The following is a 20,909-nucleotide window of genomic DNA, read 5'->3' on the forward strand; positions in this document are numbered from 1 at the left end:
AATTCAACATATAAGCCTTCAAATTCTATGTATAAATGTACTAAGTGTCATGTTTTTTTTTAAAAATCACTTCCACTTGTTTATTCTTTTTTTTTCATTTTATTTTATTTTATTTTCATTTTTCTTTTATTATTCATATGTGCATACAAGACTTGGTTCATTTCTCCCCCCTGCCCCCACCCCCTCCCTTACCACCCACTCCGCCCCCTCCCTCTCCCCCCCCAATACCCAGCAGAAACTATTTTGCCCTTATTTCTAATTTTGTTGTAGAGAGAGTATAAGCAATAATAGGAAGGAACAAGGTTTTTGCTGGTTGAGATAAGGATAGCTATACAGGGCATTGACTCACATTGATTTCCTGTGCGTGGGTGTTACCTTCTAGGTTCATTCTTTTTGATCTAACCTTTTCTCTAGTTCCTGGTCCCCTTTTCCTATTGGCCTCAGTTGCTTTAAGGTATCTGCTTTAGTTTCTCTGCGTTAAGGGCAACAAATGCTAGCTAGTTTTTTAGGTGTCTTACCTATCCTCTCCCCTCCCTTGTGTGCTCTCGCTTTTATCATGTGCTCATAGTCCAGTCCCCTTGTTGTGTTTGCCCTTGATCTAACGTCCACATATGAGGGAGAACATACGATTTTTGGTCTTTCGGGCCAGGCTAACCTCACTCAGAATGATGTTCTCCAATTCCATCCATTTACCAGCGAATGATAACATTTCGTTCTTCTTCATGGCTGCATAAAATTCCATTGTGTATAGATACCACATTTTCTTAATCCATTCGTCAATGCTGGGGCATCTTGGCTGTTTCCATAACTTGGCTATTGTGAATAGTGCCGCAATAAACATGGATGTGCAGGTGCCTCTGGAGTAACCTGTGTCACAGTCTTTTGGGTATATCCCCAAGAGTGGTATTGCTGGATCAAATGGTAGATCGATGTCCAGCTTTTTAAGTAGCCTCCAAATTTTTTTCCAGAGTGGTTGTACTAGTCTACATTCCCACCAACAGTGTAAGAGGGTTCCTTTTTCCCCGCATCCTCACCCCACTTGTTTATTCTTTGATTGATGTTTAACTCAACTTGAACATATTTAAATTCCCTTAACAATCATTCCCACTTACAAACTTGGTAACATTTCCATAACAGTTTTAGACCATATGTTTAATATACCTGATATTTTTCCTCATTCCCTTCATTTTCCTGACAAGGTAGACTTAGAATCATTATATATGTAAAATCTTTCTTAAACCTTGGGCAACTCTTGTAAATCTAATTACTTGATTTGTCATATTCAGCTGTTTGATTTGTCTTAAATGTTATAATTCTGTGTATAAGTTTGAGAAGCATATTACTTTCAACTAAAAATCATCATCCTAAAGTCAACACGTTTTCAGCTAAAAAACATAAGGTTTAACATATATTCAGGATAACTTAAATTCATACATATTTTTTAAACTTAACATCAAAATGTTATAACTTACCTCACTGTCTCTATATTAAATTCTATACCTTCTCAAGGTTGTAAAGTCATTTCCACTAAGCAGAGAAGTCTGACCATCTCAAGAAGACTGAAGTTATTAGGTTTAAAATCTAGTGAGACAGGGTTGGAGGTATGGCTCAAGTGGGAGAGCACCTGCCTAACAAGTGTGAAGCCCTGAGTTCAAACCCCAGAACTGCAAAAACAAAAAAAGATAAGAAATAAAAAAACTAGTGGGGCTAGGGTTGTAGTTCAGTGCCAGAGCACTTGCCTAGCATGTGCAAGGCCTCAGTCTGATCCCTAGCAATGCAAAAAAAAAAAAAAAAAAAAGTGGCTGTGATGAACAGAACCTTGTGTCCCTTGTCCCATTAACATGTCAAAATCCTAATCCAAAATCTGATGGTAGGAGGAGGTGGAGCCTTTGGTAGGTGACTAGATCATGAGGGTCTACCCTTAGAAATAGGGTCTATCCTAAGAAGAGTCTGACCTAAGAAGAGACATGACAGCTTGCCCTTGCTCCCTGCTATGTTAGAGCATAGTGGGGGAATAAAAAAAAAGGTCTCTTCCAATCAGGAAGAAAGCCCTCACCAGATACTCAATCTATTGGCACCTGAATCTTGGACTTCCCCACCCCCAAAACTGTGATAAGAGCTGAGGGTGTAGTTCAGTGGTACTGTGCTTGCCTAACAAGCACAAGACCCTGAGTTCAATCCCAAGTACCAGAAGAAAAAAAAAAAAAAGAAAACTGTGATAAATGCTTGTTTGTTTTTTTTTTCAATGTTTGTTGTTTAAGCCACACAGTCTATGGTATTCTGTTATAGATGACAGTTTGTCAGCTTTCTATCACTATTATAAAACACCTGAGATACTTAACTTATAAAGAGAAAAGGTTTATTTTGGCTTCCAATACATGGCCAGGCAGACTCATTGTTTTAGGTCTCTGGTGAGAGTACCACATGGAAATGGTAGAACATGTGGCAAAGCAAACTGCTCACCTTATGGCCAGGAAGAAAAAGAAGAAGGGGCCAGATATCCATGTCCCCTTTGAGGACTCAACTCCAATGACCTTCAAACCTCCCACTAAGCCCCACCTTCTAAAGTTTCCACCACCTCCCAATAGCAACACCTTGGAGAACAAGCTTTTAATACATGGACTTTTGGGGGACATTAAACATCCAAATTATATAGCACAGTGTCATTAAACAGTTCCTTGTCAGATTGAAGAGCATACAAGAAAGCTCAATGCTAAATGCAGCCAAGGTCGTTCTCACTGGTGACCTCTTGAGCATTCTCCTGGTGATTTACCTCTGCCAACCACAGGGCCAGGCTTTCAGCTGAACTGTTTCATAGTTCACATCAGCAGGACATCTTTTTCATTGTGCCTTGTCCAGTATTGGGTAAATGAACTGCTTCTGCACTCCACCCAGATCTCAGCAAACTTCCCTCACTTCATAGGCTCTGCATGCCCTTTGTATTTTTCTTGCTGTACCAGTTCTATCAGCCTGTCAATGGCCTCTCTGTTAGTCAGTTTTGTATTACTTAAACAAATATGTGAGGCAATACACTTAAAAAGAGGAAAGGTTTATTTTGGCTCACAGTTGTGGAGGTGTCAGTCCACAGGCTTTGGGGCCTGTGGTGAGGCATCACATCATGATGAGAGCATAAGGCAGAGGAAGCTGCTCACCTCATAGCAGCTGGGAAGTGAAAGAGAGAGGAAGAGGAGAAAATCCACAATCCCCTTTGAAGGCATGTCCCCAGTGACCTACCTGCCTCCCACTAGGTCTGTCCAATCAAAGGCTCCATCACCTCCAACTATGCCACAGGCCAAGGGAGTAAGCCTTCAACACATGGGCCTTTGGAGGACACTTATAAAACCACAGCAGCCTCTCTTTTCTAATCCTCTAATTAGTGTCATCAGACCCACATTCATCTTCTTCTCCCCTTTGTATCTACCTGGCCTGGCTTCAAAGAACTCGTGTTTCTTTCATACACATCTAACATGTCTTTAAAAACTATAATGAAACCTCCCTCTTCCTCCCTCTTTTTTTTTTGGTGGTACTGATGTTTGAACTCAGGGCCTCACTCTTACTAGGCAGGTGCTCTACAACTTGAGCCAATCTGCCAGCCCTGTTCTGTGTTGGGTATTTTCAAGATAGGGTGTCAAGAACTATTTGCCTGGTCTGGCTTTGAGTCATGATCCTCTTGATTTCTGCTCTTGAGTAGATAGGATTACAGGCATGAGCCACCAGTACCCAGTTCTCTTTCTCCATTTTAATAAGCCTTTGATTTTTCTTTCAATTCCTACTGGTTCTGTTCCAGGAGCAAAACCAAATCCTATATAGTTTTGTCATTGCTGCTGCTGTTATTAACTTGCTCCTTCTTGAGCAATCTGATTCTTAGAGTTGGAATGTTCTAAGCACAGTTATTTTTAATTGCTTTCTTAAGCCTTTGCGTTTGCAATAACTGCAATTATCTCTGTCTCAACAATAATATGGTGTGTAAGAGATCTCTAGTCGCTGAGACTTGGGGAACTACAACACCCTTGGTAACTACAAGTCGGGTCTCCAGAATTCTACTTTATGGTCAAGGAAAATATATAATTAACCAAAAGATTATGAAGCTTACAATTCCAAAGTCAGCTGGGGATGGTTGGAGGTAACTCTTTGAAGCTTGTGGATGAGCCCCATGATCTGAGATACAGGTCATATTTGACCCACTAATCCCATGATATGCACATGAAGTAAGCCATGTGCATATATGCACATGAAGTAAGCCATGTGCAATCAGTCTTACTGACAGTAAGATTGCCTGCACAAAGTTCACATGTACTTGTGCCTCCAGAACATTAAGCTAAATAAATTTCTGTTCATTATAAATTATCCAGGCTCAAGTGTTACAGCAGCAGAAAATGGACTAAGGTAAAGACCCAGCGTTTAGAGAAGTTGAAAGCCAAGGCAACACTAGGTCACTGTGACTTGGACACAGACTTCACTGTTCTCGACCTATCCTTCTATCACCTCGCCCAGAAAGAAGGGCCCTCTGTGCTTTGGGATGTCCTCAGAACAACAAGATGGCAAAGCAAGAGTGAGTTCCTGGAGAAGAGCGTCATTGGCCCACTGATCTGGCAGGAACTGCTTAGCTTCATGGTGGCAGGAGGCATGAACAGCTCAAGTCCACTAGGGCCTGGTCCTCCAGCTGTCACCTGGAAGCTGTGTTACCTTCTCCTCACTTCTTCATTGCTTCATGCCTCTTGGGAAAGAGAGGGGGAGAAAAGAAGACTACTCTCCTTTCAGTAACCTAATGACAAATCAGGTCTTCTCAAATGTGGCTTTTGCACCTGTTTACAGCCCCTTCTCTCCAGAGCCAGCTACACTGCAACCCACATAGAAAGAGCCACATAATCGCCATATTCGAGTATTATAGATGGGGAGCTGGGAGAGATGCTGCAGAAGTTGGGGTCAGGCCTTTGAGACTGAATATTGGGACAGAGGCTCCCTTACCCTCGTGAGATAGAAACCCCACCCAGGAAATACAGGATTTCTCCTCCTTTCCTGACAAAGCTGGCTCCACCACATCCCACAGTCTCCATTCCCTCTCCTCCCACCAACTGTGACTAAATTTAGAACCTCGCCTGTCCTTTTTCTGTAGGATGAGGGTGTTTTAAGCGCTCATCAGTGTGGTGTCGCAGGACCTGCCAGGGGTTTACCCATCTCTCTCACATCCATCTCCCTTCCTGTTGCTTCCTCCCTCCCAGCAGGCAGCAGAAGGGAGGACTCTGCAAACCTCTGCAGAACACTGAGTGAGGACATGATTCCCTGGGAGGTGGAGTTCAGGAAACTGATACCCACAAAGCACAGAGAAATTTAATGAGCATCAACTAATCCTCATTTTGTGCTTAGGGATGTCCCCAGGAAACTCCAGAGGGTCTGAAGGACCCACTGGATCAGCACACAGTCCAGAGGAGCCCAGAGTTGTGATACGTCAGGAGTCCTAGGAGATTCATTTTGGAGAGTCCCTGACATGGAACTAAAATCTGAAAGCAACACGAGATCTTCCACAGCTCCTAGAAGACTGGGAGCTGACCTGTAGTTCTTGACCTTTCTCAACAAAGCCCCCAAGGTGGAGGCTGATGGGTGGAGATTTCAGCAGTGTTGTTGATTGGTGCATCAGCCCAAAGGCTGGAGGGTGAAATCCTGACCCTCAGAGTGGTGAGAGCCACACCTCTGCACAGCACCACTGTGTTGTGTCCACCTGCCTCAGAGGCACAAATGTGAGTGTTCAGGTCTCTGGGTTTGGTAACAGGAAGGACATACTTTGTTCTTGAACCAGTGGTTAACATATCTGCCTCTACAGCATGGCCTTTTCCCAAGGGCATAGCTCTTCGTCATGTGCCTTGTGAGAAGCTAATTAATTTTCACTGCGGTAAGTGGACTTAAGAGGAAAACAGCCTCCCATTGGAGGAGGAAAAATTTGAGCGAGGCCACAGAAAATGTGCTTGCTGTTTCTAATTAAATTGGGAATAGGTGAATTGGAAACCCTGCCAAGCCTGACATCCTGAGGTCTTGGCAGCTTCTGTGAGGGGTTAGGGAACATCTTTCCAGGAGATCTTGAGCAAGAAAATAAAAACCCATGTGGACTCCTGCCTGCTGCCTTTTCATCATTAGACTTGAACTTGGCATCTTGCCTCATGCCTGATTGTTATTTCCAGTGTGTGTGTATGTGTGTGTGTGTGTGTGTGTGTGTGTGTAAGAGAGAGAGAGAGAAGAGACAGACAGACAGACACAGAAAGAGACAGATTGAGAGAAGGGTGAGTTGTCAATCCAGAGCAGAAATTCAGGCATGTGGTATTACAAAAAGTTCAATGTCTTCCCCAGGCCTCCAGGCTTCCACTCATTCACTTCCCTCACCATGACATTACTACCTGCCCAGCTGTCATTCAAGAAGATGGACTAGGCTGATACTGAGGATGAAGAGGAGGAACAGGGAAGTTTACACCTGTAAGAAATAATCAGTAGTCAATGGTTCTGATTCTGGGGAGAGAGTCCAGGAAACTAATGTAAAACGGTTGCATTCCAGAAGAAATCTATACTTTGCCCAAGGCAGATGATCTAGGAGGGTCAAGAGCAGGGCCAAAGTTGGGCAGGCACTAGGAGAAAGACTTTGTGCTACTCTGTGACAGTCTGCAGAGAAGGGCAGAAGTCACAGCAAGTGCCCTGTCACACCCAAGCTTGAGCTGGAGGTGAATAGAGACTTTAAGTCCCAAGTCTCAGCTACAGTGTTGGGCATCCAAGGACAAATAGAAATAATGGAACCCACTCGTCTTCACTCCTCTGCATGGGATGCTGTGGTCTCTGAGAGCAAAGCTGAGTAAATACTAAGAAAATGGTAAGAGGAAGGAGAAGCGGTTGATGGAACATTCTGAAATTCAGAGCTATGAACTAAAATCAGTCTCTTCTACCCCTTTGAGAGCTAAAGCTCTCTAGGGATGTTAGGCAAGTGCATGTTAGAGCACTTGCCTAACATGCACAAGGCCTCTCACAAAGAGAGAAAGAGGGAGGAGAGGGGAAGAGAGAGACAGAGAGCTCTGACCCTCACCTTCACCTTCTGAGGGACTCCAGGATGAGCAGGAAGGGCTGCCTCCCACACGGTATTGTCACAGACACTGACACAACAGCTTGGCATCCAGGCAGACCACTATGGAAGGGCATCTACTGGGTTCCCTCTGGCCCCTGACCTCCCAGGCCAGTGAGCCCTCAATGCAGCTCTCTCCCCTTCTATTCATAAACTTTCTCTGAGTCTGAGGACCACACATAACCTCGTTTATCATTTCCTGAGCCCCTACTGTGTGTGCCAGGCTCTTTGCAAGTTGCTGAGGCTACAGAGAATCCATAGTAGATTTTATGAGGCTGCAGTCTGGTGGGAAGCACTGTCACGGAGGTGTGAACGGGGTGACTGGACCCAGAAGACTTCCTGGAAGAGGTGACATTTGAACTAGTCTTCAATGATAAGTAAAAGACTATTAGGCACACAAAGGACATGTTAGGCAGAAGGAACAGTACATGCAAAGACACAGAGGCAAGAAAGAGTAGGGTGACTTTGACAAGTACAAATGGTTTGTGTGACTGGAGCCCAGGTGTGCACCACTGTGCACTGAGCATGGTTGCAGCCAAGTGGACAGCGAGGGAAAGAGGTGGGACCTGACTCACCTAGGCTAAGAGGTCTACCAAGGTATCTGGATTGACCCAGGCAGTGACAGGAAAGTAGAAAAGCTGCCAAATAGGAGAGTGGTATATCCAGAGTTGTACCTTAGAAAGGCTACTCAGACCCAGAATTAAGGAGGAGATGGAGTGGAACAATATGTCAGAGGCCAGGACAGATAGAAAGCTCTTGGGAACAGAACAGATGAAAAAGGAAGAAGGCATGAACCAAGCCAGCAGCAGCACAGAACAGAAAAAGACATTCATATTTGGAAGATTCAAGGGGTTGCAATGACAAGGTTTAGTCATCATTTGGATCTGGGGTTTGGCAAAAGAACTGGATCTAGAATGACTCCCAGCTTCCTGGCTTAGGGCACTGGGTGAAGGTGATAAGGATAGGTTACCGAGAATAGAGCGGAGCTGGGTGCCAGTGGCTCACGCCTGTAATCCTACACAGGAGGCAGAGATCAGGAGGATAGCAGTTCAAAGCCAGTCTGGACAAATAGTTCTCCAGACCCTATCTCGAAAATACCCAACACAAAACAGGGCTAGTGGTTTGGCTCAAGTGGTAGAGTGTCTACCTTGCAAGCATGAGGCCCTGAGTTCAAACACCAGTGCTGCCAAAAAAAAAAAACGAGAGAGCAGAATTTGGGCAAGGGTTGAGTTTGAGATAAAGGACACCCATGTAAAGATACCAATAGGCTGGTGGAAATACCAGGTAGAAAAGAGGCCTGGGTGGGAGATTTAAATGCAGAGGCATTAACACACAGCTTGTTGTTGAAGCCATGGGCTAGGACAATGGGCGTTAGTGGAGCATTGGGTGGATGAGAGAGCTCCACCTCCAGCCCACTGGGTTACAGAGGACCACTAGGAACGAAGAAGAACTTTACTGATACTCTAACTCCTTGTTCTACAGAAAAGGAACTAAGGCTTGGCTCCCTGGTGCTTCCAAGGGCAGGGACAGCACAGGAGGGATGCTGTCACCAGCAGTTCACTCTTATGAAATAATTCCACCTAGTTCTGTCCTTACCACTTGGGGCCTAGGTCCCAAAAACCCATGGTCCTAAAGGCTGAGACCAGAATCTGCCTGATCTCAGGCCATGGTGCCAGGTAAATGTGGAAAGGACTAAGGCCATTCAGCACCACATCAGAGGAGCCACGTGGACGTGGGCAAAGCAGAAGTCCCCTGGGAGTAAGGGCCATGGACTGATCAGCCAGGAAAGTTCCAGGTTCCTTTGTTCCAAATTGCAGGGCTGCCTGCTTTGTCTCTTGGACTTCCAGGCTGGGAGCTCATGTGCTCTGGGTAGAATGTGGTAAAGGTGGTGTTGGGGGCCTGACAGGGTCCTCACAAAACACTGGTCATCTCTCCAGGCATCTGTGGCATTCCCAGAGTTGTCAATTCTTTGTCTGGGGTGCTGAGGGAAGAAGACAGTAGGAGCCACCAGCCCCTACCTTACCTTCCCAGGGACCTGGCATCCTAGGGATTTACCTGCCTGTGACACCAGAGATAACTTAGCTCTTCTCCCTCACCTCAGGCCCCAAACTGTCCCTGATGAATGCCAGCCACCTGTGCCCACTCAGGACCAGGCAGGTAGGAGACAGCCTGGAGTGTTTTTTCTGGTTTTTTATTTGAAAACCCCAGGGTGTGTCCCCACCCTCACCACACCCATTCCCTACCATCACCCTAGGACATGACAATGTCACACGCACACACAAGGCTGTGAGCTGCACACAGGAACACAGGGGCTGCGCTCACGACAACATTGAAAAAATATACATTATATATAATACACCTGGGGCCCCCACTACCCTCTGGTTCCCACAACCCCGGCACAAGCAGGTTGTGGAGGAAGAGGCAGGGCCTGCAGGACCCCAGGACTGCAAGGGCAGGAGGGGAAAGAGGACAACAAAGGAAGGAAACTGGGAAAGGTGGAGGAGCGGGGGGGCCCCAGAGTGAAGTGGAAATGGAGGTGAGGGGATCATAAGAGAAGGGGGAGCAGCTGAAGAAGACTCCTCCCCCGAGTGGACAGTACAGAGTAGAGAAGGGCAGAGGACTCCCCTCAATCCCACCCCCACCCAACCATGGCTGTTGGCACCCTCTCCCCAATACAGTACATGACTGGTGTGAGGAGACAGAGACAAGGGTGAGCATCTGCCACCTTTCCAACAGAACCAGCTGGGGTGCCACAGGAGCACACCAGAGGAAGGTCAGCTGGTGGCAGAGGCAGGTAGAGGAGGGGTAGGGGTGACCCCAGTGAGCCCCACTGGGGTTTTGAGATTGAAGGAGTGCTTGTTCTGAAGAGCTCTCTCTTGGTCTCTCTTCTCTCAGAATGCCCTTCTCCCTTTCTTTCCTGGGTATCTCTGTCTCTCCAGGGCAGAATTCCTTCTGGGCAGGGGTGTAGCCTCAGTAGCGGTGTGGGGGATTCTCAATGATGCGTCTCTCATCACTGCTGGGGGAGTCAGCTGCCTCTGAGTCACTGCTGTCCTCGTCCTCCTGCTGGCTACCAGCAGCCCCTGCCACACAGGCCTGCTGATTCTGGTAGGACTGGAAAGAGCAGGAACAGAGAAGGGGAGGGATCAGCAGCCTTCCCACACCCCAGAGCGTGTACTTTGTGGGGCCATCCCTCCATCAGTCTCTTTACCCCCTCTCTGTCCTCCCCAGTCTAATTCTTCCTCCTCCCTGCAATTTGGCCAAGAGCCTTCACCCAGGACCCCATATTAGGGGTCTTTGCTATGTAGGTTCCAGCTGAAACCTGACTCTGCCAGACCTCACCTTATTTCTCAGGCTCACTCACCTCCATGGGGTTCACAATAATGGTGAGAGCAGAGTCATCCCAGAAGAGATCCGGGTCTTTGGGGTCACTGGAGGCCCCTGGGGACCCACTGGCCCCTGACACACGCCGGTGAAGGGAGTGGATACGCACGAGGCCCAGGACAACCATGAGCACCAGGAAGCCCACGCACACCACAATGATGAGAGTCGCAGCACTTGGGACCACTGCAGGGAGAGCGAGGAGGTCAGGGAAACACGGCACACCTGGGGGGGGCGGGGCTGGGACACAGGGAGGCGAGGGCAGCTGTGCGAGAAGAAGCTGCCTGGCAGGAGGCCTGGAGGAAGAGGACAATATCCACGGTGGCCCGGAGGAGGCAAACTGCCTGAGAAGTGGGAAGAGAAACAGAACCTATAGGAAACAGAAGGGACAGAGTGCAGCAGCTGCTGCACAGGCCAAAGGGACACATGGACAGGGAGGCAGGTGTGTAGAGGGGGAATGGGCTGGGAGGAGAAAACTCTGGCCCAGCACTGCTATGAAAAACCCTAATGTCAGCAGACAGAGGGCAAGGACTGGAAGCTGTCTGTGTCTTTCTACCTGTGCCTTCCCCAGAGACCCCATAGCCTAGAAAGAGACATTCGTGCCACTCAACCACTCAGACTTGACTGAGGCAGGTGGAGAAGTAGTCCCCATGTTTAGTCTGGCTACTCAGAAAGGGTCCTGACCCCAAGGCTGGAGACAGGTCCAAGGGACAAGAAGTGCCCCTTCATTTACTCACCTGGACTGAGTTCCCTCCTGCTCCGTGATACCTCCCGTCTCCTTGTGGGCTCAAGGCTCCTGGATATATGGGGCTTCTGTTCCTCCCTAGCCTCCCCCTGAAGTGCCTCTGGCACCTGATTGGCGCTTTCATTCCTCTGGCCTTCAAGTCTCACTTTGATGCCCAGGTTCAGGGGCACTTGGACCCTGACAGGCAGCGAGATACGCAAGGGCACATGCACTCTCACACGGACCTGGGAGCTGACGGCAGCAAAGCAGACATGCATGCACAGGTACGTGCCCAGGAAGAGCCCGTGGGCACACATCTGGATGAAGGTCGCCATGCCCCACACCTGAGCCAGGCCTCTGCTGGCCCACACACCTGCCTGCACCAGCCACCTGGCACCCTTCTCACACAGCGGGATTAACGGACTGTGTCTCAGGGTGTCCAGCAAGACACAGAAGAGCCATGTGTACAGTGCCACCCAGCTCCCTGCCAGCTGGGCAGACCAGGCAACCCCCTGAAGGAAGACGTAAATACCACAGACTTGGGCCATGAGGGCTACCGAGAAAGCAGCTGTGAGCACAGCCCTGCTTACCTTCTGCACATACACACATAGCACTTGGAGAAGCAGGAAGAGGCAAAACACGGGAGTCCACAGCCTCAGCGACAGCCAATAGAGGTAGAGACCCCAGAAATGTACCCCCAAGCCCAGAACCCTTGTGGGCAGCTGGGTCACTACACACTTCATGGCTTTACACCCCTGCACGGTAGTTTGACCCTGGGCAGTACTGCTGCTGAGGGACTGGTTGTGTGTGTGCACCCCCGACACACACACACACAGACCAGCACTCAAGCAAGCCCCTGGAGACGTGCATTCGTGTGTATGTGCACACACACATTATATTCCACCCAATCCACAAGCGACCTACATCCTAAGACTTACATGTCAAGGGGTAGAGCATAACATAGAAAAGCATATGGCATGGAAGTCCCCACGTATACCCTTCTAAAGACCCCGTCTCACCGACATTCAACACACTCACACTGCCACCTGCTCCAGGACTAACCAGGTGTGTGGAGAATGTCTGTGTGGGCAGGCTCACCAGTCACACAACTCCCTAAGACCGCCCTGATGACTTTCTGCCAAGTCGGTCCCTATCCTGACCTGACCCATAGCCCACTTGGGGCCACTTGCCAAATAGAGCTGACTCTATGGGAACAGGGCGGTAGGCTCCCTGGGCACTGGCTTCAAGACAAAAAATGGCCCGGCAGGATTCACATTTCTCAACTGCCTGCAATGGGGGAGGAGGAGAGAAGGGGACAGAGCTGCCCTTTTTGCCGCTCTGTCCAAAATAATCCCTCCCAGGTCCCCAAGTCAGTAGAAGTGACCCAGATGGCCCCTGTGTCCAGGCTCTAGAAAGAGAGGCAACACCACCCTCAGAATGGAGGCCACAGCAGATGAATTTGCACCATGGGCATAATGACAACAAGACAAAATCAAATCTTTTCTCCCTCTGAGCTTAAGAAAGACAAAATGCAGGCAATCTATCTGTAAGCAAACAAGCCTAGTTCATTAGTTTATGATAAACCAGGAGGCCAGGGTGATGGGAGGATTTTTAAATTAGCCAGAGACAAAAATCAAGAGTATAAGAAATCCAGTCAACCTTTCTTGATTTCTAGACCCAAGCTTTGAATAACCTCTACTGCCAACATTAAGGGGTGTTTTAGCAAATGAACCATGTAATAATCCTAAAGACACTGTTGAAAGCCCTGTGGTTGCCACAGCCCCATATGGCACCCTCTTTACAGAGAAAGAGCCTCAGGAGAATCATCCTTCTGCTCTCATCTCAAGGCTTCTCTTGAAAGGCCAGTTGCTTTCTAGCCATGACTTTATACTGCTCAGGTTTCTTTTTGCTTTAGTCACCAGGAAGCTCAAAGTCAAAATTCTGGCCCACATTTGCAACTGCACAGTATCTCACAGTATGTATTCTATGAACTAATGTTATTTCCCGGTTTCATCTCATTTTTCATCATTACCCTTTCCTCCTTACTTCCTAATTCATTTTCTTTTTTTTTAAAGTGATTTTGGATTGGTAGTTGCCTTTCCTGTTTGTTTGTTTGGAGGGATTGGTTGGTTTGGGGGTTTGTTGTTGTTTTGGGTAGTATTGGGTTTAAACTCAGGGCCTTGCACTTGCTGGACAGGCACTCTACCACTTAGGCCACACCCCCAGCCACGTTGGCCTGGACTGTAATCCTCCTATTTAAGCTTCCTGCATAGCTGGGATGACAGTGTCTACCACTGCACCCAGCTTTTATTGGTTGAGATGTGGCTCTCTGAACTTTTTGCCCAGGCTGACTTTGAACTCCTGGACTCACGTGACCCTCACACCACAGCTTCCTGAGTAGCTGAGACTTCAAGTCCTGTGCCTGGCCCATTTCCTTTTTACTTCTGTTTCTTTGTTAAGTCCTTCAGCAAAGTGTCAGATACTTGTAGAAAACAAAGTAGGGAAATGGTTTCCAAACTCTGCTACACGGTTGAACTATGTGGGGATCTTAGAAAACACTGAAAATTGGCTCTTACCCCCAAATATTCTGATTTCATCAATTTGGAGTCTCACCTAAGGCATCAAGAGGCTTTTTGTTTTTTGTTTTTTATGGAACTGGGGTTTGAACTCAGGGCTTCAGTGCTCTACCACTTGAGCCATGTCTCCAGTCCATTTTGCTCTGATTATTTTTGGAGATGGAGTCTCTAGAACTATCTGCCCAGGCTGGCCTCGAACCATGATCCTCCCAATCTCAGCCTCCCAATTAGCTAGGATTACAGGCGTGAGTCACTGGCACCCAGCTAACACCAATAGTTTTAAAGTTCCTCATGTGATAGTGATATGTACCAAAGTCTGGGATAACTACATAAATAGTGACCTCGTCATCTTCTCTCACTCTCCTCAGACAACTTTGTTCTCCCTAACCATAAACACCCTTCACCACCATACCAAATTCCCAAATTCTCATTCTCTCTCATGCTACATTATAGACCTTGTACTCTCCAGGGTCCAAGTTCAAGTGCTACATACACCACAGAACAATGCATATCCATCTCATTTTTCTGGTTCACTTAGGAGCTGTAGAGAAATGGGCTTCCATTCCAATACAGGACATTACATCTCTTATTGTTTCTGCATGTTTGGAGTAGTTTGACCTGTGAAAACCCAACTCTGTAACACATCTTGGGCATGTGAGGAAGGCGAGGGAACACCTTGGGGAGCCAGAAAAGGCATACAGAACAGATTTGATGAAGTGGGTCACCTGGTGCGCTCAGGCCATGTGGCTCACTAATGGCCTCAGGGAAATTGTGAACTCTGTGCCTACACAGCCAAAACAAGGAAAGAAGCAAAGGTGAGTGTTGCTCTCAGTTGAGATCTCAGAGGGAAGCTTGGATGGATGCTAGATGCCAACTCAGAACAAAGGGCAGGGAGCCTGGACTCTGCTGTGAGGAGAAGCAAGGCTCACAGCAGGATATCTGCTGGCAGTGTCCAGGTATAAGGGTGACAGACACTGCCCACAAGGTCAGTTAGTCAGGGTGGGTGGACACTGTGAGGAGGAAGTTCTGGACAGTTAGAGCGAGGACTTCCTCAGATAGGACCTCACAAAGAAAGTAAGGGCTGAGATCTCACCAGGCCCAGCATTACTGGATCTACTGTGAGCCTTATTGAAGCGGCAGGACCCAGTATTCAACCCAGAAAAGGTGAATGGGGTGATTCCCAAGGAAAGAACTAGGAAATCATGAGAAGGAAAAAAATCTAGCACCAAGGGCTAAAAAAATAAAAATAAAACAGGTTTAGTTTGTTAACATGTCTTCATCGACTAAATATTGTGCAAAGCATCTTTGAACCTTTGCAACTTGGTTATGCCCTGTATCCCCTCCTCGCCTCCATTTCTATCTACTGTGCTGTAATGGATCACAGTAGATCATACACAAACGCCTCTGCTGTTCTTTTCAGAGAGAGCAAGAAAAGGAGCTAAGTCTGGGGAAAAGGAGGCACAGAGACAGCATAGGTAGTAGCACTTCAAGAGGAGAGGAAACCAGATTGAATCCTTGACCTCAGTCAGAGAAGTCCTGGGAAGGCCTCAGAGCTCCCTCAAATTAGGTGCAACTCTAAAATAATGATACTAATAAAAAAATTAAACATAAAACATATGAAGAAGGGTTGAGGGCCAAAGTTAGGCTCTGAAATTGAGCTGCCTGGATTTGGATCCCGGTTCCACCTTTTTTCTAGCTGTGTGGCCTTGAGTAAGGTACTTGACCTCTCTATGCCTCCATTTCCTTGCATTTAAAGAAAATAACTTGTCAGGCACAGGTGGCTCACACCTGTACTCATAGCTATTTGGGAAGCAGAGATCAGGAGGATCATAGTTCAAAACAGCCCCAGCAAATACTTCGAGAGACACTATCTTAAAGAAAACAGGCCTGATGGAGTGGCTCAGGTGATAGAGTGCCTGCCTAGCAAGTGTGAGGCCCTGAGTTCAAAATCCAGTACCGCAAAAAATAAAGGGAATAACTCTAGTACCTGTTTCATTTGTTGTTTGTAATCACTAAATTAGTTAATGACAGCTCCTGTTTGTCATCCTAATATAATTACCACTCCATGTACTGAAATGAGCACTTACTTTCATGGCAGTCAGCTAGGGACCAGGAACTTCCTCCACAGAAGCATTCATGGAACTCCTTAGGGAGCCCACGACACGACCTTTTGACATTTTTCAAGTGACAATTTGTGAGTGGGTTTAATGTTTAAAAACTTAGAATGGTTTCCAGAGCCAACCCTGATAAAAGTGGATGATGAAACTTTGTAATACTGAATGAGGCCAAAAGCGAGCTGTGTCTCAAAAGCGACAAAAATACATGCACATCATAAATTGGCTTTGAAAACAACTATAAAAAGGGATTTCAAAAATCACTTTCAGGTCAGCATCATTTTTTGGCTTTTAATAAGGTAGAAGACTTGTTTCATAATATGAGTCATAAAAACATTATGTTATAAAATTGTTTTTTTAGTTTGTTCCTTTTTGTTTTTGTTTTTGGTGTGACTGGGTTTTTGAACACAGGGCTTTGCTCTTGCAAAGCAGACACTCTTACCACTTGAGGCATACTCCAGTTCATTTTGCTTTGGTTATTTTGGAGATAGGGTCTTGAGAACTATTTGCTCAGGCTGACCTAGAATCTTGATCCTCCTAATCTCAACTACCTAAGTAGCTGAGATTACAAGGGTGAGCCACCATGCCCAGCTTGTTGTTTGTCTTTTGGTGATACTGGGTTTAAAACTCAGAGCTGATAGGGTCTTGCATTTCTTCCCTGGGGTTGGCCTCAGACCTCAATCCTCCTATCTGTGCCTCCTGAGTAGCTGGGATTTACAGTTGTGAGCCACCATGTCCAGCTGACAAAACAGTTTGATCTCAACTTTGTAAAGAGAAAAAAAAAAAGAGGCATGGAAAAAAGACTGGAATATAATACACCATTTCGACAGTAGTCACCTCTCTCTGTTGGAAACAAGGCTGAGTTTTTTCTTTTTCGACAATTAATCCACTCATACTGGGAAGTAAAAGTTGCACCATGGCAATGACTCAGGGCTCACCTTCTTCACATGGGGAGTTAACGGTCCACTGAGATAAAGGGATTAGTCCACAGCTGTTACCTAAGGCAGGTACCACAATGCTCCACCCCCTTCTTCCCTCCCAAGGATGCCCACCCCATGCTACCCAGCCCCACTCAGCTTACGTACTGGAGTTCCTATGGGAGCTGGCCAGGCTGTGTCCAGCCATCTCAGGGGGAGGCTGGTGACCCCGGTGCAGGAACTGCTGGGAACTGAGCACATGGCTGGGATGGGCAATCCGGTTCATGCTGTGCAGGACATTGACCTGGCAGAGGGAAGGCTCCATGGACTCACCTGCTTTTCCCCAGGCTCCGCCCACCCCTGTAGCGCACACCTCCATCTTTTAACTATGGCCCTACATGGCCTCCTTCTCCTCCACCCACTGCCAGGTCCTCCATGCTGCAACTTCCCTGCCCACCCACCAGTCCACCCTGACTCCTTGCCAGGGGCAGGTGGCTATGGAAGGAAGGAGTCTCTAGGTACCTCCACAATGAATTCATTGCTGGAGTAGCGGCCATTCATTTCTGAGCAGGAAAGCCGGAATTTCCTGGCATAGAGGGCAGCTCCATGTCGCAGTCGATAACGAGCCTGCCTCAGGATCTCTTCATACACAGTGATGCTCTCCACCCCTGGGGGACGAGGAGGCCACTCAGTGTAGGGGCCAGCGAAGGCAGACCCAGAGCAGTGCCCTCTCCCAGGGTCCCACCAGCTGACAAAACCCAAACCCAACAGACTCTCAGAGGAAGAAGTGGTCCTAGCTCCCCACCCGACTCTGATGAGCTAGGACAGAACCATGCAAGTTCCATTTCCTCTCTGCCTTCTCTGCTAGCTTCAGAGCTCCCAATTAAGAAGGGAAAGAAGGACATAAGGACATGCTACAAGACAAGGGAAGTAGCAAGTAGAAGGGAAACGAGAGCCTAGCCATCTTCTCCCACTCTCCTCCCTGGAGGGAGACTAGCAAGCTTTAGAAACCACCAAATCATCATGCCCCACTAATTGATGAGCACTTAAAGTGATGGTGTGTGAGTGAGGTAAGTGAGCTAGAAAACAGAAAAGATGAGCAATACCAGAAAGCTAAAGGAACAGAATGCTAGTCAGGGAAGACTAGGCCAAAGCAGAAAGAGATGACAAAGACTTGAAGGGAAACAGGAGTGGAACCAGGAGTAGAGGTGAGCTAAGCTACGGAGAGGAGAGGAAAGAGAGAAACCTCTGGAACCTCTACCCCAGCACCCTTCCTCTACGTACAGTCTGGAAGTCACAGGGTCTTCCAGCTGAGAAGATACAAAATGGCACTTGGCCACATCCCTTGGCCTGGTAGGGGGATGCTCTGAGTTTCCCAGGTACTTACTCATGGGGAGAGGCACACACATACAAAAAGAGGACAGGCTCTTGGCCCACTGACCAGCAATGGTGAGGTAGGCAGAAGTGTTGGTAAGCTCCAGGCCTCGCTGCTGCAAGGATGCCATGTCCAAGAGCAGGCTTTCTCTCTCAGGGTCAAGGTCATCCCCCACAAGAGAAATTTCACAGCCATCCAGGTTGTGCACAATTTCATCTGACATGCGTGTGTCTGTCACTGGGTAGGAGAGAGTCAGGGTCTGGGTCAGAGCTGAACCCACTAAGGTTCTGAGAGCTGGTCATCATTACCACCTCAGGGCCGCCCCTTGTCCCCTCTTAAGGTCACTTCTTAAAGGAAGTCAGCAGCATCACTACGAACATCATTACACATCAGTATCCTTATACACATGGGCCACCCCCAGCTTGGATTCTTAAGGGTAAGACAGTCTAGCTCATACCAACACAGAAGGAAGCCACCCTCCAGGTCCAACCCCAGATCTACTCCCTCGTTCTGGTTCCACACATTGGCACGTCTCTGAATGACGTAACTCTCGGCAGTAATCCTTACCCGTGCCCTGCCAACTTTCGTCTTTATTGGCCTCCACTTGGTGAGAAATAGAGCAAGTGATTTGAAGATCAGGAAACAAAGGGACCCCCTCAGGGCCCTCAAAGTCCACAGCTGGGCGGGCAAAATGAGCTGTGCCACTCAGCAAGATCTGGGGGGCATCCGGCTGAAGAACCACCACATAACCCTCCACTTCGGGGATAGAGACACAGGACTCCTCACTGAAGCACCTACGTGAGAAAAGGAAGTGAGGCAGCTTGTGACCCCAGGAGCCCCTTCCTTAAGATCTAGATTCTGCTTTATCCCTTTGGGCTGCCAATTCTACAGACAGCACCATGCCAGAGAGGGTAAGGGGAGAAGGGGAAGCAGTGTCTCTGCACCCCAAACCCCACAGCAAAGTTGGAAAAGGAGATCTCCCTTTCCTGGTAGGACATAACTATAGGAAAAGGTCAGGGTCAGGAGAAACAGCCCCAATCTGTGGGGGTGATCATATCATCAATTCCATACCCCAAGATTACAGAATGTCTATCAAACTCTATTTTAATGAAAGATGAGAGACTGAACTAACAAAAACAAAAACGTACATGTGTACAGTCCTTTACTCCTGTGGCAAAAATTACATGAGTTTAACACAATATGTGGAAGATATCTGCCCCAAAATATCTGACATTGAAAGTGGAGTAGGGTGGTATATCTATCAACAGGTGTTCTTTTATTTGGCATGGCTTCCATTCCCTTCACTGTTAAAAGAAATGGACAGGTAGGTGAGATAACCTGACCTTGGACCTAGATGAACCATCCCATGTAGCTGATTGACCTGGATATCAGCCTAGAGGACTCAGCCAGGCCAAACAACCAACAGGACAGTTGCTCGGAGCTGCGTTCCCAGGAGCACCTCTAGCCTCGCCCTTTGCTAATACAATGACATATCATAATCTCATAGTACTTGCTAGTTAATGAAGCATTTTGCTCACATTATTTCAGGTGTATAGCCTTGTTTCCATGCTGTAGAATAGATGAGAAACCAAAGCTCTTAGGCCAAGCATCTGGGCCACACAAGGAATGTGTCAGAGTCAAGACTTAAACTGCAGTCCACCAATCTTTCCACTAAACCACAGCCAGGATTGGGGGCCAGGGAAATTTACTTATAAAGAAGTCTCCTGCTATGGTTTGAATGTGTTATCAAAGTAGTATGTGTTGGAAACTTAATCCCTAAGGCAACAGTGTCAGGAGGTGGGGCCTAATGGAAGGTGTTTAAACCATGAGCACTCCATCCTCATGAGAAGGACAATACTGACTACATTGGGTTCCATCCCTCCTTTTCTTTCTGCCCTTCCACCATGGGATGATGCAACAAGACAGCTCACAACGAATGCCAGCTCAATCTTGGCCTTCCCAGCCTCCAGAACTAAAAGCAATAAATCTCTGTTCTTTATAAATTATCCAGTCTCAGGTATTCTGGTATAGCAGGACAAATGGACAAAGACAAGAAACTAGTATCAGAGAAATAGGATGTTGCCATAACAAATACGTAAAAATGTGGAAGCAGCTATGGAGCCAAGTAACGGGTAGAGGCTGGAACAGTTTTAAAGAGAATTCTGGGGAAAAGCCTGTATTACCATGAGAAAAGCAGCAAGGTAATTCTGGTGAGGGCTCAGACAAGAAGAACTTCAGGGAAAGTGTGGAACATCTTAGAATTTACTTAATAGAATACTCATGGTAAGCTGGGCATGGTGGTGCATACCTGTCATTCCAGCTACACAGGAAGTGTATATAGGAGGATTGAGATCCAGGCTGGTCCAGGCATAAATGAAAGACCCTATTTGAAAAATAGCTAAGGGCCGGGCATCAGTGGCTCACACCTGTAATCTTAGCTACTTGGGAGGCTCTGACATAGGGAGGATCAAGGTTCAAGGCCAGCCCAGGCAAACAGTTCAAGAGATCCCATCTTCAAAATAACTAGAGCAAAAGGTACTAGAGATATGGTTCAAGCAATACAGAGCTTGCCTTGTGCTTCCAAAGCCCTGAGTTTAAACTCCAGTCCCACCAAAAGAGAAAAAGAAGAGAGAAGACAAATAACTAAAGCAAAAAAGTCTAGAAGTGTTGCTTAAACACTAGAGCCTCTTCTAGCACAAGACCATGAGTTCAAATCCCCATACCAG

General features: G+C 47.2%; 1 protein-coding gene across 2 annotated transcripts in view; it reads right to left on the reverse strand.

Annotated features, from left to right (window-relative positions):
• Positions 1 to 9,274: 9,274 nt before the first annotated feature.
• Positions 9,275 to 20,909, reverse strand: part of Clstn3 (calsyntenin 3) — a 30,820-nt gene continuing 19,185 nt past the window's right edge. For both annotated transcript variants that reach the window (XM_020158230.2, XM_020158229.2), the window contains exons 13-18: positions 18,751 to 18,977; positions 18,250 to 18,420; positions 17,331 to 17,476; positions 16,977 to 17,112; positions 10,461 to 10,663; positions 9,275 to 10,210 (exon numbers count right to left, since the gene is read on the reverse strand). In XM_020158230.2, coding sequence (XP_020013819.1) covers positions 10,070 to 10,210; positions 10,461 to 10,663; positions 16,977 to 17,112; positions 17,331 to 17,476; positions 18,250 to 18,420; positions 18,751 to 18,977 — 1,024 coding nt within the window. In that variant the 3' untranslated portion in view covers positions 9,275 to 10,069. The remainder of the gene's footprint in view (positions 10,211 to 10,460; positions 10,664 to 16,976; positions 17,113 to 17,330; positions 17,477 to 18,249; positions 18,421 to 18,750; positions 18,978 to 20,909) is intronic.

This window comes from Castor canadensis, chromosome 6 (genome assembly GCF_047511655.1).
Source record: "Castor canadensis chromosome 6, mCasCan1.hap1v2, whole genome shotgun sequence".
NCBI lineage: Eukaryota > Metazoa > Chordata > Mammalia > Rodentia > Castoridae > Castor > Castor canadensis.